At 38.8% G+C, this 13,436-nt stretch overlaps 1 protein-coding gene and 1 long non-coding RNA gene across 3 annotated transcripts in view; one reads left to right on the top strand and one right to left on the bottom strand.

The window, feature by feature from the left end:
• LOC118352316 (uncharacterized) overlaps positions 1-1,242 on the top strand; it is a 56,646-nt gene extending 55,404 nt beyond the window's left edge. The window contains exon 3 of one of the 2 annotated variants that reach the window (XR_004809251.2): positions 725-1,242. This is a non-coding gene — a long non-coding RNA (uncharacterized LOC118352316). The remainder of the gene's footprint in view (positions 1-724) is intronic. The other variant, XR_004809250.2, reaches the window with a different exon arrangement.
• The window catches only part of FBXW8 (F-box and WD repeat domain containing 8), a 120,812-nt gene that overhangs the window by 79,195 nt on the left and 28,181 nt on the right, over positions 1-13,436 (bottom strand). Inside the window, exons 3-4 of the mRNA XM_025474100.3 lie at positions 6,907-7,071; positions 4,180-4,268 (exon numbers count right to left, since the gene is read on the bottom strand). Coding sequence (XP_025329885.1) covers positions 4,180-4,268; positions 6,907-7,071 — 254 coding nt within the window. The remainder of the gene's footprint in view (positions 1-4,179; positions 4,269-6,906; positions 7,072-13,436) is intronic.

Here is a 13,436-nt window from a genome sequence, read left to right as displayed (position 1 = left end):
TAGTCTAGGAAAATAGGCTAGGGGATAAAGGAAGACATGGGACTCTTTATTCTACACATTTATATGTAATTTAAAATTTCTAGAATTAGCATGTGCTTTCTAATTTTTTAAAAAGACTGGCAAAAGGGGATCCCTGGGTGGCTCAGCAGTTTAGCGCCTGCCTTTGGCCCAGGGCACGGTCCTGGAGTCCCGGGATCGAGTTCCGCATCGGGCTCCGGCATGGAGCCTGCTTCTCCCTCTGCCTGTTTCTCTGCCTCTCTCTCTATGTCTATCATAAATAAATAAAAATACATCTTTAAAAAAAAAAAAGACTGAAGACTGGCAAAATATGCAAACTTCTACGTAAAATATTCACAACATTATATATTAACAAAACACAGGAAGTGACTGTAATGTCCAATGCTAGGGGAATGAATTTTAAAAAATTAGGATATAATTATATCAGGAGGTTTTTTTTTTTTTTTTAGTTTTTTTTAAATAACAAATCAAATAATGAAAAGCATGTAATAACACAAATAAATCTCAGTTTAGTGAGGAACAAAGGCCAAAATAGAATGTAGATTAGGATTATGTGAAAATATGCATTAAAAAAATAACTCATGCACATCAAAAACCATAACAAGAGTTGTGTTAGCATGCTGTGATTTAGATGGCTTTTTTTCTTCTCTGCTTTCTAACGGTTTTGCAAAAACATGGTTTTACTACCATTTTTCATTTTTAACAGGAAAGAATGGTGTGTGCTGCAAAAGAAAACCCAAAATGAAGCTGTCATAGCTGCGCCATCAGAATAGCAAATGAGGGCTCATGAAGTAGCCCTAACACCCGGCTCTCCGTGTGGACACCGCAGAACAGCAGAGAGGTGCAGTGCATGTGCGCCACTCTCTGCTCGCCAGGCCTCTGAGCCTTAGCCAGCCACATAAAAGGAGTGTTTTGGAAGAGTTAATCTCTACAGCTCCTTCCAGATTTAAAATTACATGGTTCGAAGTTGAAAAGACTAAGAAATCAAGGGCCAGACAAAATAGGGATTTCTCCAGTCTTCCATGTAACACGCGATACCTAGGTGGGAGAGGGTATGTTAAACTGTAATGCTTCCTTCAGACAAAATAAGGAATAAGCACTGTGGGGCAGTTTACATCACATACCACCTCTAGTTTTTTTAAAAAAGATGCTTATAAATTAACTGCACAGAAAATACATGGCTGTGAAGTTAATTATTTCCAAGTACAGAAAACAAAAACGTTAACTGAGGCGAAGCTACATGATAAGCTGCAGTCACTTCTCCAGGAGTTAGGAGATGGGCAGATGTTGGGGGGGTAGGGGTTAACAGGCCAGGGGGTTACAGACACCTCTGGGAGGAGACAAGACTGGAGTTGGATCTTGCAGGAGGACGAGGGGGTTTGGGGTGATGAAAATGTCCTGGGGTTAGACAGTGGTAAGATGGTTATACAGCCTTGTGAAGATACTAGTAAATACAGACTTTTACAATTTAAAAGGGTACATTTTATGGTATATGAATTACATCTTAATTAAAAAAAAAAAAAAAAAAAGATGTGGCAGAGGCAATTAGCAACTGTTGGAAAAGCCAAAGATACCTTAAAGAGAATAATCAGGAGAAAGGGTGGAAACAAATTTCAAGGGCTCGGCACATAAGGAAAAGGTAACTAGAAATTGCCATCTAGAAGATATGAAGGGAAGCAAAGACTCATGGAAAAAAAGAGCAAAAGATCAAAAAGCTCTGAGAACAACATCTGCTTCCTCTGCTGGAAGCCAAGCCTGGGGTAAGAGGTGTCATCCAGGTCCTGCTTATTTGATGAGCACTAGGTCTTGGGTGAGTTTGAGTGAATGAGTATTTGAAGGTTACTCTGGTTTGAGTGAAAGGAATAGTAAGGCAGACCCAAGACAGTCAATGGTGAGGCTAATTATAACAAAAATTGCTCGAGGCCTAAGCAATGGGACCCCAAACCAGGAACTTCTAGAAAGGAAAGGCCTGAAAAGATAGGAAGAAGCAAGAGGATTTGCAAAAACTTTGCTGTCAATTATATGAAATAAACCTGATAGGTTTCAATGCAAAGATGTTACACAGTTTAGTTCTATGCATAAAACTTAAGCCCCTGAACAAATTCTGCCTGAGTTCAAAGGGAGAAAAAGGAAATGAAGAAGGAAAATCACAGAAACACAGGCTAAGTAGATGGGAGAGAGATGGTAAAGTGGCCAATGTCTCTGTAAGCAGCTCCTTGGAGATACATAGCTGCAGAAAGCTGGGTGAATACAACATTGATTGGAAATGAGGTAACCACAAACACCGCTGTCTCAAATGAAAAGGGATTCAAGATCTGACCCAGAAAACAAGCATCGTAACCACCAGATAAAATTTTAATGATAAACACAAGATGCTCTACACACAAGCAAGATTGAAGTACCCAACGCTAGGTCATAAACATAAGGTCCTCTTAGAAAGAGGAGCCGGGAGCCTCTCTGACCCACAGATCACGTTTCATCTTATTGATCCACAAAACTGTGCCATCACTTTGCGTTGTGCTGGCATAATCTGTAATGTTGAGCAGACCTCAGGGGAACAGAGAGGCAGGAAAAGAAGGGCTGGCATCTGGACGTGGGGCCAGCCTGCCTTTGTGAGGTCCATGTCCAGATAAATTCATACTTGGCTTTTGAGATTAAAGTCTCCTTTATCTCTAATTTCCTTTATGACTCACAGTCCCTTATCAACATTCTGTGCTCAGAGTCCTCCTGACACACCAGGAGATCCCTATAAACTAGGACTCCTTTCTGAGTTACCACAGAATCTTAGAATTTGTAGACAGACCTTATGTAGCATGAGTTCTTAGACCCACATTTTAGCACTTAGAGACAGAAGCCGAAAGCCACACTGATAACTGAATGAACAGAATTCCAGATTTCAGGTCCATTCATCTTTCTAAAAACAATGGTTCTACAGCACTCCCATTAACCTTTCAGTTGTGGCCAGCAAAAAAAAGGTGTTCTTCCTAGGCATATCTAGTTTAAAGCAAAAATACTTTTTCTAGGCATAGACCACAAAACATTAAAATAATGTGTTTGGAGTTTTAACCCAAATGGTGCCCTTTATAGAATGCTTTTTTTTTTTTTAAGATTTTTAAATGTATATTTATTCATGACACAGAGAGAGAGAGAGAGGCAGAGACACAGGCAGAGGGAGAAGCAGGCACCATGCAGGGAGCCTGACGCCGGACTCGATCCTGGGTCTCCAGGATCACACCCCAAGCTGAAGGTGGCGCTAAACCGCTGGGCCACCGGGGCTGCCCTATAGAACACTTCTTAAGCAAAGAGTCTTCTTTAAAGAAAAAGACTCACCTGCTACCAAGCTGTTCAGGCAAAGATTTGTTTTTGGTTTCCTCCAGATAGGAATCTCTCTTGGGGGGCTCACCCCAAAGCCAATCCAGACTCAGGGTTTTAAGTGTCCTGGTCTCTACTTAGGGCATTAAGTATACAATTTGAGATTGTGTTCAAGACCACTTCTCAACCCAAAGATGAAACTGGTCTTCTCGTTGCACATTAAAGAAATACAAAAACTGAAATACACAAACTGTTTTTACATCTCTGTTGGTAAAATAGGAAGAATTCATGAAAGAGGTTTTTGGAACAGAAGCCACAGGAATTTACAGAAGCTAAAATTAAATTTCTTGGTGATGAAGACAACCAAAAAGCCTATTTCAGGACAAATTAAGCAGCAAATACATAGTGTGTGGTGGAGAGGGAAGATTGTGTGTGGCCCCGGCCCTTTCTCATAATAACAGCTTCAGAGCAGAGAATAAGAACAGACTCTGTGCCAACACGTATTATTCTTGCTTGACTTTTTTATGTCTTCATAAAATACAGACTGTTTGCCTTAATGAAAATCCAACCTAACATGCCACAAGAGTGATTTAAAAGCTAAGAAAGACATATTGAGACAAATGGATTACAGCTCTACATTCTACACCATTCACTTCTCACCACTAACTTCAAACTCTCAAATACTGGACTACAGAATCAGAGATTTTCCACCTCAAACATGGGCTATAGTGGGAAGATATGTGCTCTCAAGGGAAGATAATGTCACTGGCACGCAGAGGGTGGCACATGAAAAATGAAAGACTTCAAGGTGAAGAGTTAATTATTAAGTGAAAAATTGTTTTTGCTTACCCGGCAATGACAACGCCATCATGGGAATGCACATCACACAAAACTGCGTCAGGAATGTGTTCCAGTTCACTCACCGCGCCTTTGCGATTCTGTGTAAGGAAAAGGGGCACGCAAGTTTCTACTATTTTTGGGAATCCCCAGAAGACAGTATTTCACTTCCTGCTATGTTCCACAGCAATTTCTAACCAAGTGTATTGTGCTCAAAGTTATCAGGGTATTCCAAAGGACAAAGATGACAGCTAATAGGATAAGTTATTAGAATTTACAAGTTACTGCATGCATGAAAAGCGCTGAACCAGGAGGCATGGGACATGTGAGTCACTGCTCCCGTGCTCCTGGGGGATTACAGGATATAAAGGCAACGTGTGAGCAGACAACTACAATCCATAGTAGGCTAGCAGTGGCAAGTATCTGAAGAAATGCATAAAGTGTCTTTAGAAAGCTCAGTTCAGAGAAAGAAAGTATGTAATGATATTTTACCTGTCAACAACCCTTATGAACACTCAGAGGATAAAATGATCAAATACATACAAAGAGATAAAAAATAAGGACTGGGAAACAAAGACTGAAAGGTCAGAGGCTCATGGAAATGGTATTTTTGAAGGGAACCCTAAAATCCACGACAAGTATAACTCCTGAGGGGACTAGGTGGCAGGTGGAAAGACACAAGAGGCAGATGTGTTTTCCACCATATGGCCCTTGTGATTTTTTTAATCATTTGTACAAAGCTCTTTACAGTGGACATGCTGTGTGGGAGGAGCGTTAATAACCCTCACCACCACCCAATGAGTGGGCTACTGTTAGCCATGCTTAGGAGGAAGTGGGGGCATCCAAAGGGAAAGTTGCGGGCTCTAACACTGCTTTTCATGTTTTACTAGGGGTTTCTTTCTAGAATCACAGTAAGAATTCCATCATTACAGATAGTGCATGATTTGTCATTTCACATTTCACTTATATAGTCCTCACTGTTAACAGGGCCAAGAAATGGGCCAAGACGCTCCAGAGAACATGACTCCAGTTCACTGAATTGACAAACATTTATTGAGTGCTTACAAACAAATGACTCTATGCTTGCTAGAGAAAAAAACAAGATGTTTCATATGATGTAACTTGCAACAGTTATGAAGGGCCAGATGCTTGCAGGTGGGTCTCTGAACACCTTCACTGCTGCCACTTCCAGTCGGATGAGGAGGACATATGTGCCTCCCTCCGTGGCTTCCTCTATCACCAAAGAGGAAGCAGAAACTTAACTGCTGTGCTCTCTCAGGGTGTGACATCTCTGAATTCAAGCCAGTGACACTCTAGGTCCCATGCACACATATCAAAAGTGTCCCTCCTTTCCAGACACAAAGGCCCCAGTTAATGCCCAGCTTGCCAACTCTGCCTGAATTCTAGCCTCCCCTGCCAGGGTGGGACCCAGCTTGTCTACACAGCACTGTCAACCCTTCATGGGTGCCTCTCACTGACATCCCACATCCAGGCCCAACCAAGCCACATGGGCAAGAGGGCCAGGGGCCTCCACATGAGTTTGTTACCTAGTGAGCACACAGCTCTGGGGCCAGGGTGTTTTTTATTTAGTCGTGGTGCTTTAATGGTCTATGAAAGGATGGCTATGCTAGTTCTTCTTGGAAAGGTAGTTCTCAACCAGTGACGATTTTGCCCCCCCCGGGCGACATTTGACGTGTCTGAGGACATTTGTGGTTGTCACAACCCGGAGTAGGTAGAGAATGCTACTGGCATCTACTAGGTAGAGGTGAGGGAAGCTACTCAACCTCCTGCCACACACAGAACAGTCCCCACCAAAGAATTATCTGGTCCCAAATATCACCGGTGCTGGGGTTGAGAAACCATGAATTCAAGAAACTCTGCTCTTACTAACTTTGCTAGAGACTGTGTGAGTTTGCCCAGATCTAGAGTATCTATCACCAATCAGGTTATGAGGTGACAGGGGATGGACATGCACATAGGCAATACATTACCATTAGTAATGAGCAAAAGCTTGTTGCTCTCAAAGTCTATTAGGATGACCTTTACTGGAGTGGAGAGAGTATGTATGATTCTACCCTTTCCATATAGGGGACTATCCAGTTATCAGGTAGGAAGAAGAATCACTGCACCATTTTCTTGTCATGCCTCAAAACAGCTTTATGTAAATGCTGTTCTTGACAGTTATTTCCTATAGAAACACTCCACTGTGTGAATTCTTAGCTGTGATCTAATATTTCTGTAGAGATTTTGAAGTGATAAATGCTATGGAAGCAAGCCAGTGGGTTATGTGAGGGGAGAGAAGACAGTAGTCAGAGACATTTAAAATCTCCCTCTTACAGTTACTGGAAATAGCATTTTCAGCTCCTCTTTTGTATTCAGTTGGTGTTTTTGATTTCTTGGTCCATCAGTGTTGGCCAAAATGAAAGGAGGCTGTGCTGAGCACTACTCCAAAGACTTCAACTATCAGAGGGGAGGTTACTGGCACTCCAATCTCACCCCTCCTCTCCTAGAGAGCAGGATGCTCCCAAATTGTGGTTGAAAACAGGGGCAGATACTCTAATGGTGAACAAAATGGGCAACAAATCACCAGCAGCCAACAGGACTCTCACCACACTCCTCTCTTTGCTTTTGGCAGTTAACCTCAGGCTGTAATTGGAGGGACTCCAGGTTTAATCCAGGGCCTGGATTCCTGTGTCCTTGTAGGCTATTCTACAGGTAATGATATTGGCCATGGCCTACCTTCCAGTTGGTTCTTAACATGTGTTCCTTGGCTCGGCACTCTTGAAAGATGAGCTTCCAGCAAGAATAATCAGAGATGCTGCTCTCGGGAAGGTGCCCTTCCTGCTGGCACAGCCGGTACCAGAGCACTTCATCTTCTGCAATCACCTTCCACGTCTTGCTCACCTAAAACAGAAGTGACACAAATGTCAAATTCTGCAATTAGAGAAGCCCCTTGTCATCCAAAAATCAATCAACACCTTTATTATTGCCCTGAGTTTATGGCAGTATAAAATGTCTCATTAACAAAACACTCTGAGGTGAAAAAAAATACAAGCAAATGTTTCCAGTTTTATTTTTCAAGATTTCAAAACTGTTGTTCTACCATTTCATATCACATTTTAGATGACTTGGTTAAATTATTATATAACATGTAATAAAAATACACAAATACATAAAAGGCAAAAAATGCAAACTGCAACATAGCTATACAATCATACATATCTTTTCAGACTAGAATGTCTTTACTTTTTACCAATAGGCACTTGACTTTCCTCTTAAACAACTGAAGACTGATGGCCTCTGAAATAAAAGGCTGTAATAAAATAAATATCCATAACTCAACACTTCTGGTCATATAATTCAAATTTATATTATGTACAAAAACTTAAAAATTTTAAAATCTATATACTTACAGTCTAACAGAAAACTCAAGCTGTTCACCAGGACTATAAGATCTGATATAGAGATATTAATGTTGTGTCTGGATGGAATTTCAAATCCCAAAAGTATGTAGAGGAAATGGCCATTTCCACTATTAATATTTTGTCCTCCAAGCCTAACTTAGAGGGAAGATGGATTTACTTCCTCATAGGACAATGAACAAAGCTGGCTAGAGTGCAAAAGATGGACTCTCTTGGCAAGAGAAGAAAATGATCCACCAGATCAACATGATCCTGGGTCTGTAGCACATTCTGGTAATATGGGATTAAGTGCTCAACACTTGCTGCCCATCTAAAGGTTAAGACTCATTTCTAATAAGGTGAAAGTCGTAACCACTGACTTATAGTAACCTGTGCTCCTTAACACTCCCTTGGGGCCACTTCAAGACATTGAATACAAATAAGGAAAGGGAACATGAGACAAAGTAGGTGAAAGAGCATGTAGCATGTGTATAGCAGACTCTCATTACACCAGGGTTCCTCATTTGATGAAGTACTGATAGGTAGTTAAACTAATAGGTTAATTAGTTAACCTAATTTCATAGGTGGCAGAGTAAAGATCTCCAAAAATCTGCTCCTACAAACAAGCAATAAGAATAATACCAAAAATTGTCAAAAATCCACTTTTTCAGAACTCTGGCTATTAACTTAAGGCCTTCAACATTCTGAAGAACATTTATTCAAGAAAAACGGCCGAATCTTAGTAAGAACAACCACCTTCGTTGTTGTTTTAATGTGCACTAATCCCATCTTCCTCTGCTTCCAGCACAATAGGTGGCTCCAAGGTAGCCTTAAACACCTACAGCCTCACAACTATGGTACCTGTAAAAACCAGCAGCCTAACAGTCACCAGAAGGGCCAGATGGCTTTACAGGTCCCCACATGTGCCATCTCCAGAGAACAGTCATCATTTGACTTGACAGCTTTCTAGAAAGCTCTATCCTAGGGGCTTGTCTTTATTTGACCTGACTCAAAGCTTCCTCAGTCTTATCTTCAGTGAGTTTGTCAGAAACAATAAAGGAGAACTGTTTAACATTGTGGCTGCCTGAGGTAACATTACCAACTGGAGCTAAGAAGAGCTGACCAAAAGCTTAAAATGAAAACCTGGGGAATGAGATGTCCATAAGGAGCTTTTGAAAGGCCCCAATATATTTCTGGGACTCAATAATGCCATGCACATGTGTAGGACTATGTGTGTGCCAAGACCTAAGAAGGCCTGATCTCTCATTCTGGCTAATCCTGAAGCTTTACACAAGCACAAAGTGAAGGCTAAAACGGTTGTGAGCTGTTGGCATTGAAAACACCCCAACATACAGACAGCAGCTTAGTAAAAACTGAGAGATTTATTGCTTCAACATATTTAAGGAAATATCTGTCCAATCACTAGCTAACCATTAAGCTAAATGAACAGAGATTTCAGTGGTCACATATAACAAAAATTACAAACCAGAGAATCAGTCCAGAAAAGTCACTACAAAACAAACAGAAGCAACAAAAATAACCACCACCTAACCCTCCCAAAGGCAGAGAATCTGATTTCCAGAGTTGCTCATTATTTTAAAAGTCCATTTTTTAACCAAAAAAAAAAAAAGTTTAAACATGCAAGGGAACCGCAAAATATGAATCATATACAGGAAGAAAAAGTGGCCAACAGAAATCATCCCTGAAGAAGTCCAGACTTTGGACCTATTATAAGTAGGTCCGGAATATCAAAGGAAAGTATGTTTAGGAAAATAAAGTTATGAGCACAATGTTTCACTAAGTACAAGATATTGATAGAAAAAAATTTTAAATAGAAGTTTTAAAGTTGAAAAGTATAGCAATAAACAAAAAATTCAGATTTGAGCTAGAAGAATCAGCAAACTTAAATTAAGATTGGGATGCCTGAGTGACTCAGTGGTTGAGCATCTGCCTTCAGCTCAAGGCGTGATTCCAGGATCCAGGATTGAGTCCCACATCAGTCTCCCTGAGAAGAGCCTGTTTCTCCCTCTACCTATGTCTCTGTCTCTCTCATGAATAAATAAATAAACCTTTAAAAAATAAATAAAATAAAATTAAGATTATCCAGTCTAATAACAATGACAGAAAGTCCCTCCCCAAAATGAGCAAAATAACAGAGCCTCAGAGACCTATAGAATACATCCATGTGGACCAACATAGGTATTATGGGAGTCCCATAAAAGAAAGAGAGGAAGGGGTAGAAGGAATATCTAAAGAAATAATGGCTGGAAACTTCCCAGCTAGGATGAAAAACATTGATCTATCACTAAAGCAGTTCATCAAATTCCATAAAGGACGAACTCAAAGAAATTCACATCTAGACACATCATAAACTGTTGAAAACCAAAGACAGAATCATGAAAACAGCAAGAGAAAAAGACTCATTGTGTGTACTTCTCATCAGAAACCGGGAGGTCAGAAAGCAGTAGGCCGGCATATTCAAATTACTAAAGGAAGAGATTGCCAACCAGTAACTCTATATCTAGCACAACTATCTTTCAAAAATAAGAGAAATTAAGTTATTCCAAGATAAACAAAAATAAGATAATTCATCACTAGTAGACTTGTCCTACAATAAATACTAAAGGGAGTCCTTTGGCCTGAAATACAAGGACTCTAACAGTAACTCAATCCACATAAAGAAATGAAGTAAATTAGTAAAGGTCATTATAAGGGTAAATATAAATGACAGTATAAATATATTTTTGCTTGCAACATTTTTCTTCTAATTGAAAGACAACTGCTTAAGTATAAAATTGTATTGATAGGCTTATAACAATAAAGACATAATTTGTATGAAAGAATAGTACAAAGAAGGGAGAGGCAAGTTATATTGTAGCAGTTTTGGTATACTATTAATTTGGCATTAATATAGATTGTTTTAAGATGTCAGTAGTAATCTCTGGGCAGTTATTAAGAACTTTAAAAGGTGTACTAAAAGAAACAAAGGAATTAAAATAGCTAGAAAAAGGTCTATTTAAACACAAAAGGAGGCAATAATGAAGAACAAAAAAGACATAAGACATATAGAAAATACCAAAATGGCAGATATAAATGCTTCCTTATCAGTAATTATATTAAATGTAAATGGACTAAGCACTCCAATCAAAAGACAGATTGGCAGTATAAATAAACATGACCTAATGATAACCAGTCTACAAGATATATACTTTTTTTTTTTTAAAGTACACTCTACACCCAAAATGGGGCTCAAACTCATGACCTTGAGATCAAGAGTTGCATGCTGACTGAGCCAGTCAGGTGCCCTGAGACATACATACTTTATTTTTAAATTTTTTAAAGGTTCATTTACTTTATTTGAGAGAGAGTGAAAGAGCCAAGGCAAGGGGCAGAGAGAGTCTTAAGCAGACTCCATGCTGAGCCTAGAGCCCGACAGGGAGCTCAATCTCATGACCCCAAGATCATAACCCCAGCCAAAACCAAGAATCAGATGCTCAGCTGACTGTGCCACTCATATGCCCCACAAGACACACATACTTTAGATTTACATGCACAAATAAGAATAAAAAGGATGGAAAAAGATATACCATGGAAATAACTGAAAAAGAGCTGGAGTATATATACTAATACCACTTAAATTTTAAGAAAAAATGGTTACCAGAGACAAAGGATATTTTTATAATGAGGGCCAATCCATCACAAAGACCTAATAACTGTAGACATATATACCTAAAAACAGAGCCCCTAATACAAAAAGCAAAAAGTGATAAAACTGAAGGAAGAAACCTAAGTTCAAAAGAACCAAAAAAATCATACAAAGTATATTCTCTGACCACAATGAGTGAAATCAGAAACTGATAACAGAAGGAAATTTGAGAAATTTACAAATGTGTGGAAATCAAAGAACACGTTAGCATGCTAAACCACCAATGGGTCAAAGAAGTTGAGGAAGACTAGAAAATACTCTGCAATGAGTGAAAATGAAAATGGAACATACAAAATCTAGGAGGCCCAGTGAAAGCAGTGCTTAGAGGGAAGTATATAGCTATAAACTCCTATAATTTAAAAAAAAATCCAAAATCATAATCTAGCCTTCCAATTTAAACTAGAAAAACTAAACCCAAAGCAAACAGAAAGAAAAAGAAAAAACTACAACAGAAGTAAGTGAAATAAAAAGAGAAAACGAAACAAATAAAAGCTGGATTTGAAAAGATGACCAAAATTGGCAAACCTTCAGCTAGACTGACTAAAGAGGGAGGCAGGGGTGAAGGGAAAAGAGTCAAATTACTAAAATCAAGAAGGAGAGGGGCCATCACTAAAAGAATTATAAAGGACCACTACGAACAATTATATGCCAACAAATTAGATAAACTAGATGAAATGGACAAGTGTTTAGAAAAAAGACACAAAGTACTGAAGTTAACTCATGAAGAGTTAGAAGAAATAGAAATCTGAATAGCTTTATAACAAGAAGTTACATTAGTGATTAAAAAAAAAAACTCTGCACAAAGAAAAGCTCAGGCATAGATAACATCACTGATGAATTCTAAATGTTTAAAAAGAATTTTTTAAATGGTTAAAACTAAATTAAAAGAAATTTTAAAAGAATTCTACCAAATGTTTAAAAAGATTAATTAGCTAATCATTCACAAACTCTTCTAAAAAAATAGAAGAGGGAACACATCCCAGCTCATTTTATGAGACCAGTGTTTCTAACACCCAAATCAGACAAAGACCTCACAAGAAAACTACAAACCAACATCCCTGATGAACATACACAAAAAACTTCAACAAAACTCTAGCAAACTGAATCTAGCAACCTACAAAAAGGGTTATATGTCATGACCATTCGCAATTTGTCTCAGAATTAATTGCAAGGCCAGTTTAACATACAAATATCAATCCTAGTACTAGGATAAAGAACTAAAACCATGCAGTTCTCAGAGATTAACAAGCACTTTAAAATTAAATTGAGGGGGCAGCCCTGGTGGCGCAGCGGTTTGGTGCAGCCTGCAGCCTGGGGTGTGATCCTGGAGACCCGGGATTGAGTCCCACATTGGGCTCCCTGCATGGAGCCTGCTTCTCCCTCTGTCTGTGTCTCTGCCTCTCTCTCTCTGTGTCTACGAATAAATAAATAAAATCTTTAAAAATTTTTAAATTAAATTAAGGGAATTTTTTGAACTCATGTACAGTGTAGATTTATTTTAAATATAAAGTAGAGTGCCCTTATATAATGATGTCCCTAAGGAGATTTAAAGTGATAGGGAGATTATATATATATAATAATAAATATATAATATAATTATATAATTAATTTATATAATTATTAATTTATATAATTATATAATATATAATATAATTATATATTTATTATTATATATATATTTGATAAAGTTTTTAGGAACATGCTTCAAAGTCACCTGCATTATCCAAGGAGCAGCAGGCTATAATAGCAAAACCAGTGATGGGGTACCTGGGTGGCTCTGTCAGTTAAGCTTCTGATCCTTTGGCTCAGGTCCTGGGATGGAGCCCTGTGTCAGGCTCCCTGCTCAGCAGGGTATCTGCCTCTTCCCTCCCTCTGCTCTTCCTCTATTTCTAATTAAAAAAAAAAAAATCTTTTTAAAAAAATTAAAAAGAAATAAAGCCAGTTACACTTGTGAAAAAAACAACCCAAAACCTGATTCTAATGTCTGGTCTTTCACTAGTTAGCTGAGGTATTATGACAAAGCCATAAGCTTCTCTGGTACCTCTTCCCTCTTCAGCAGTGGGGAGGAATCAGACATCCTGAAACGTTCCTTACAATACCAAATTCTGGGACTTAGGGGACGTTGTTTTCTCATTCTTAAAAAGTGAATCATCATACGCCAC

This window comes from Canis lupus, chromosome 26 (assembly GCF_003254725.2).
Source record: "Canis lupus dingo isolate Sandy chromosome 26, ASM325472v2, whole genome shotgun sequence".
Lineage (NCBI taxonomy): Eukaryota > Metazoa > Chordata > Mammalia > Carnivora > Canidae > Canis > Canis lupus.
This window is presented reverse-complemented; position numbering and strand designations above follow the sequence as displayed.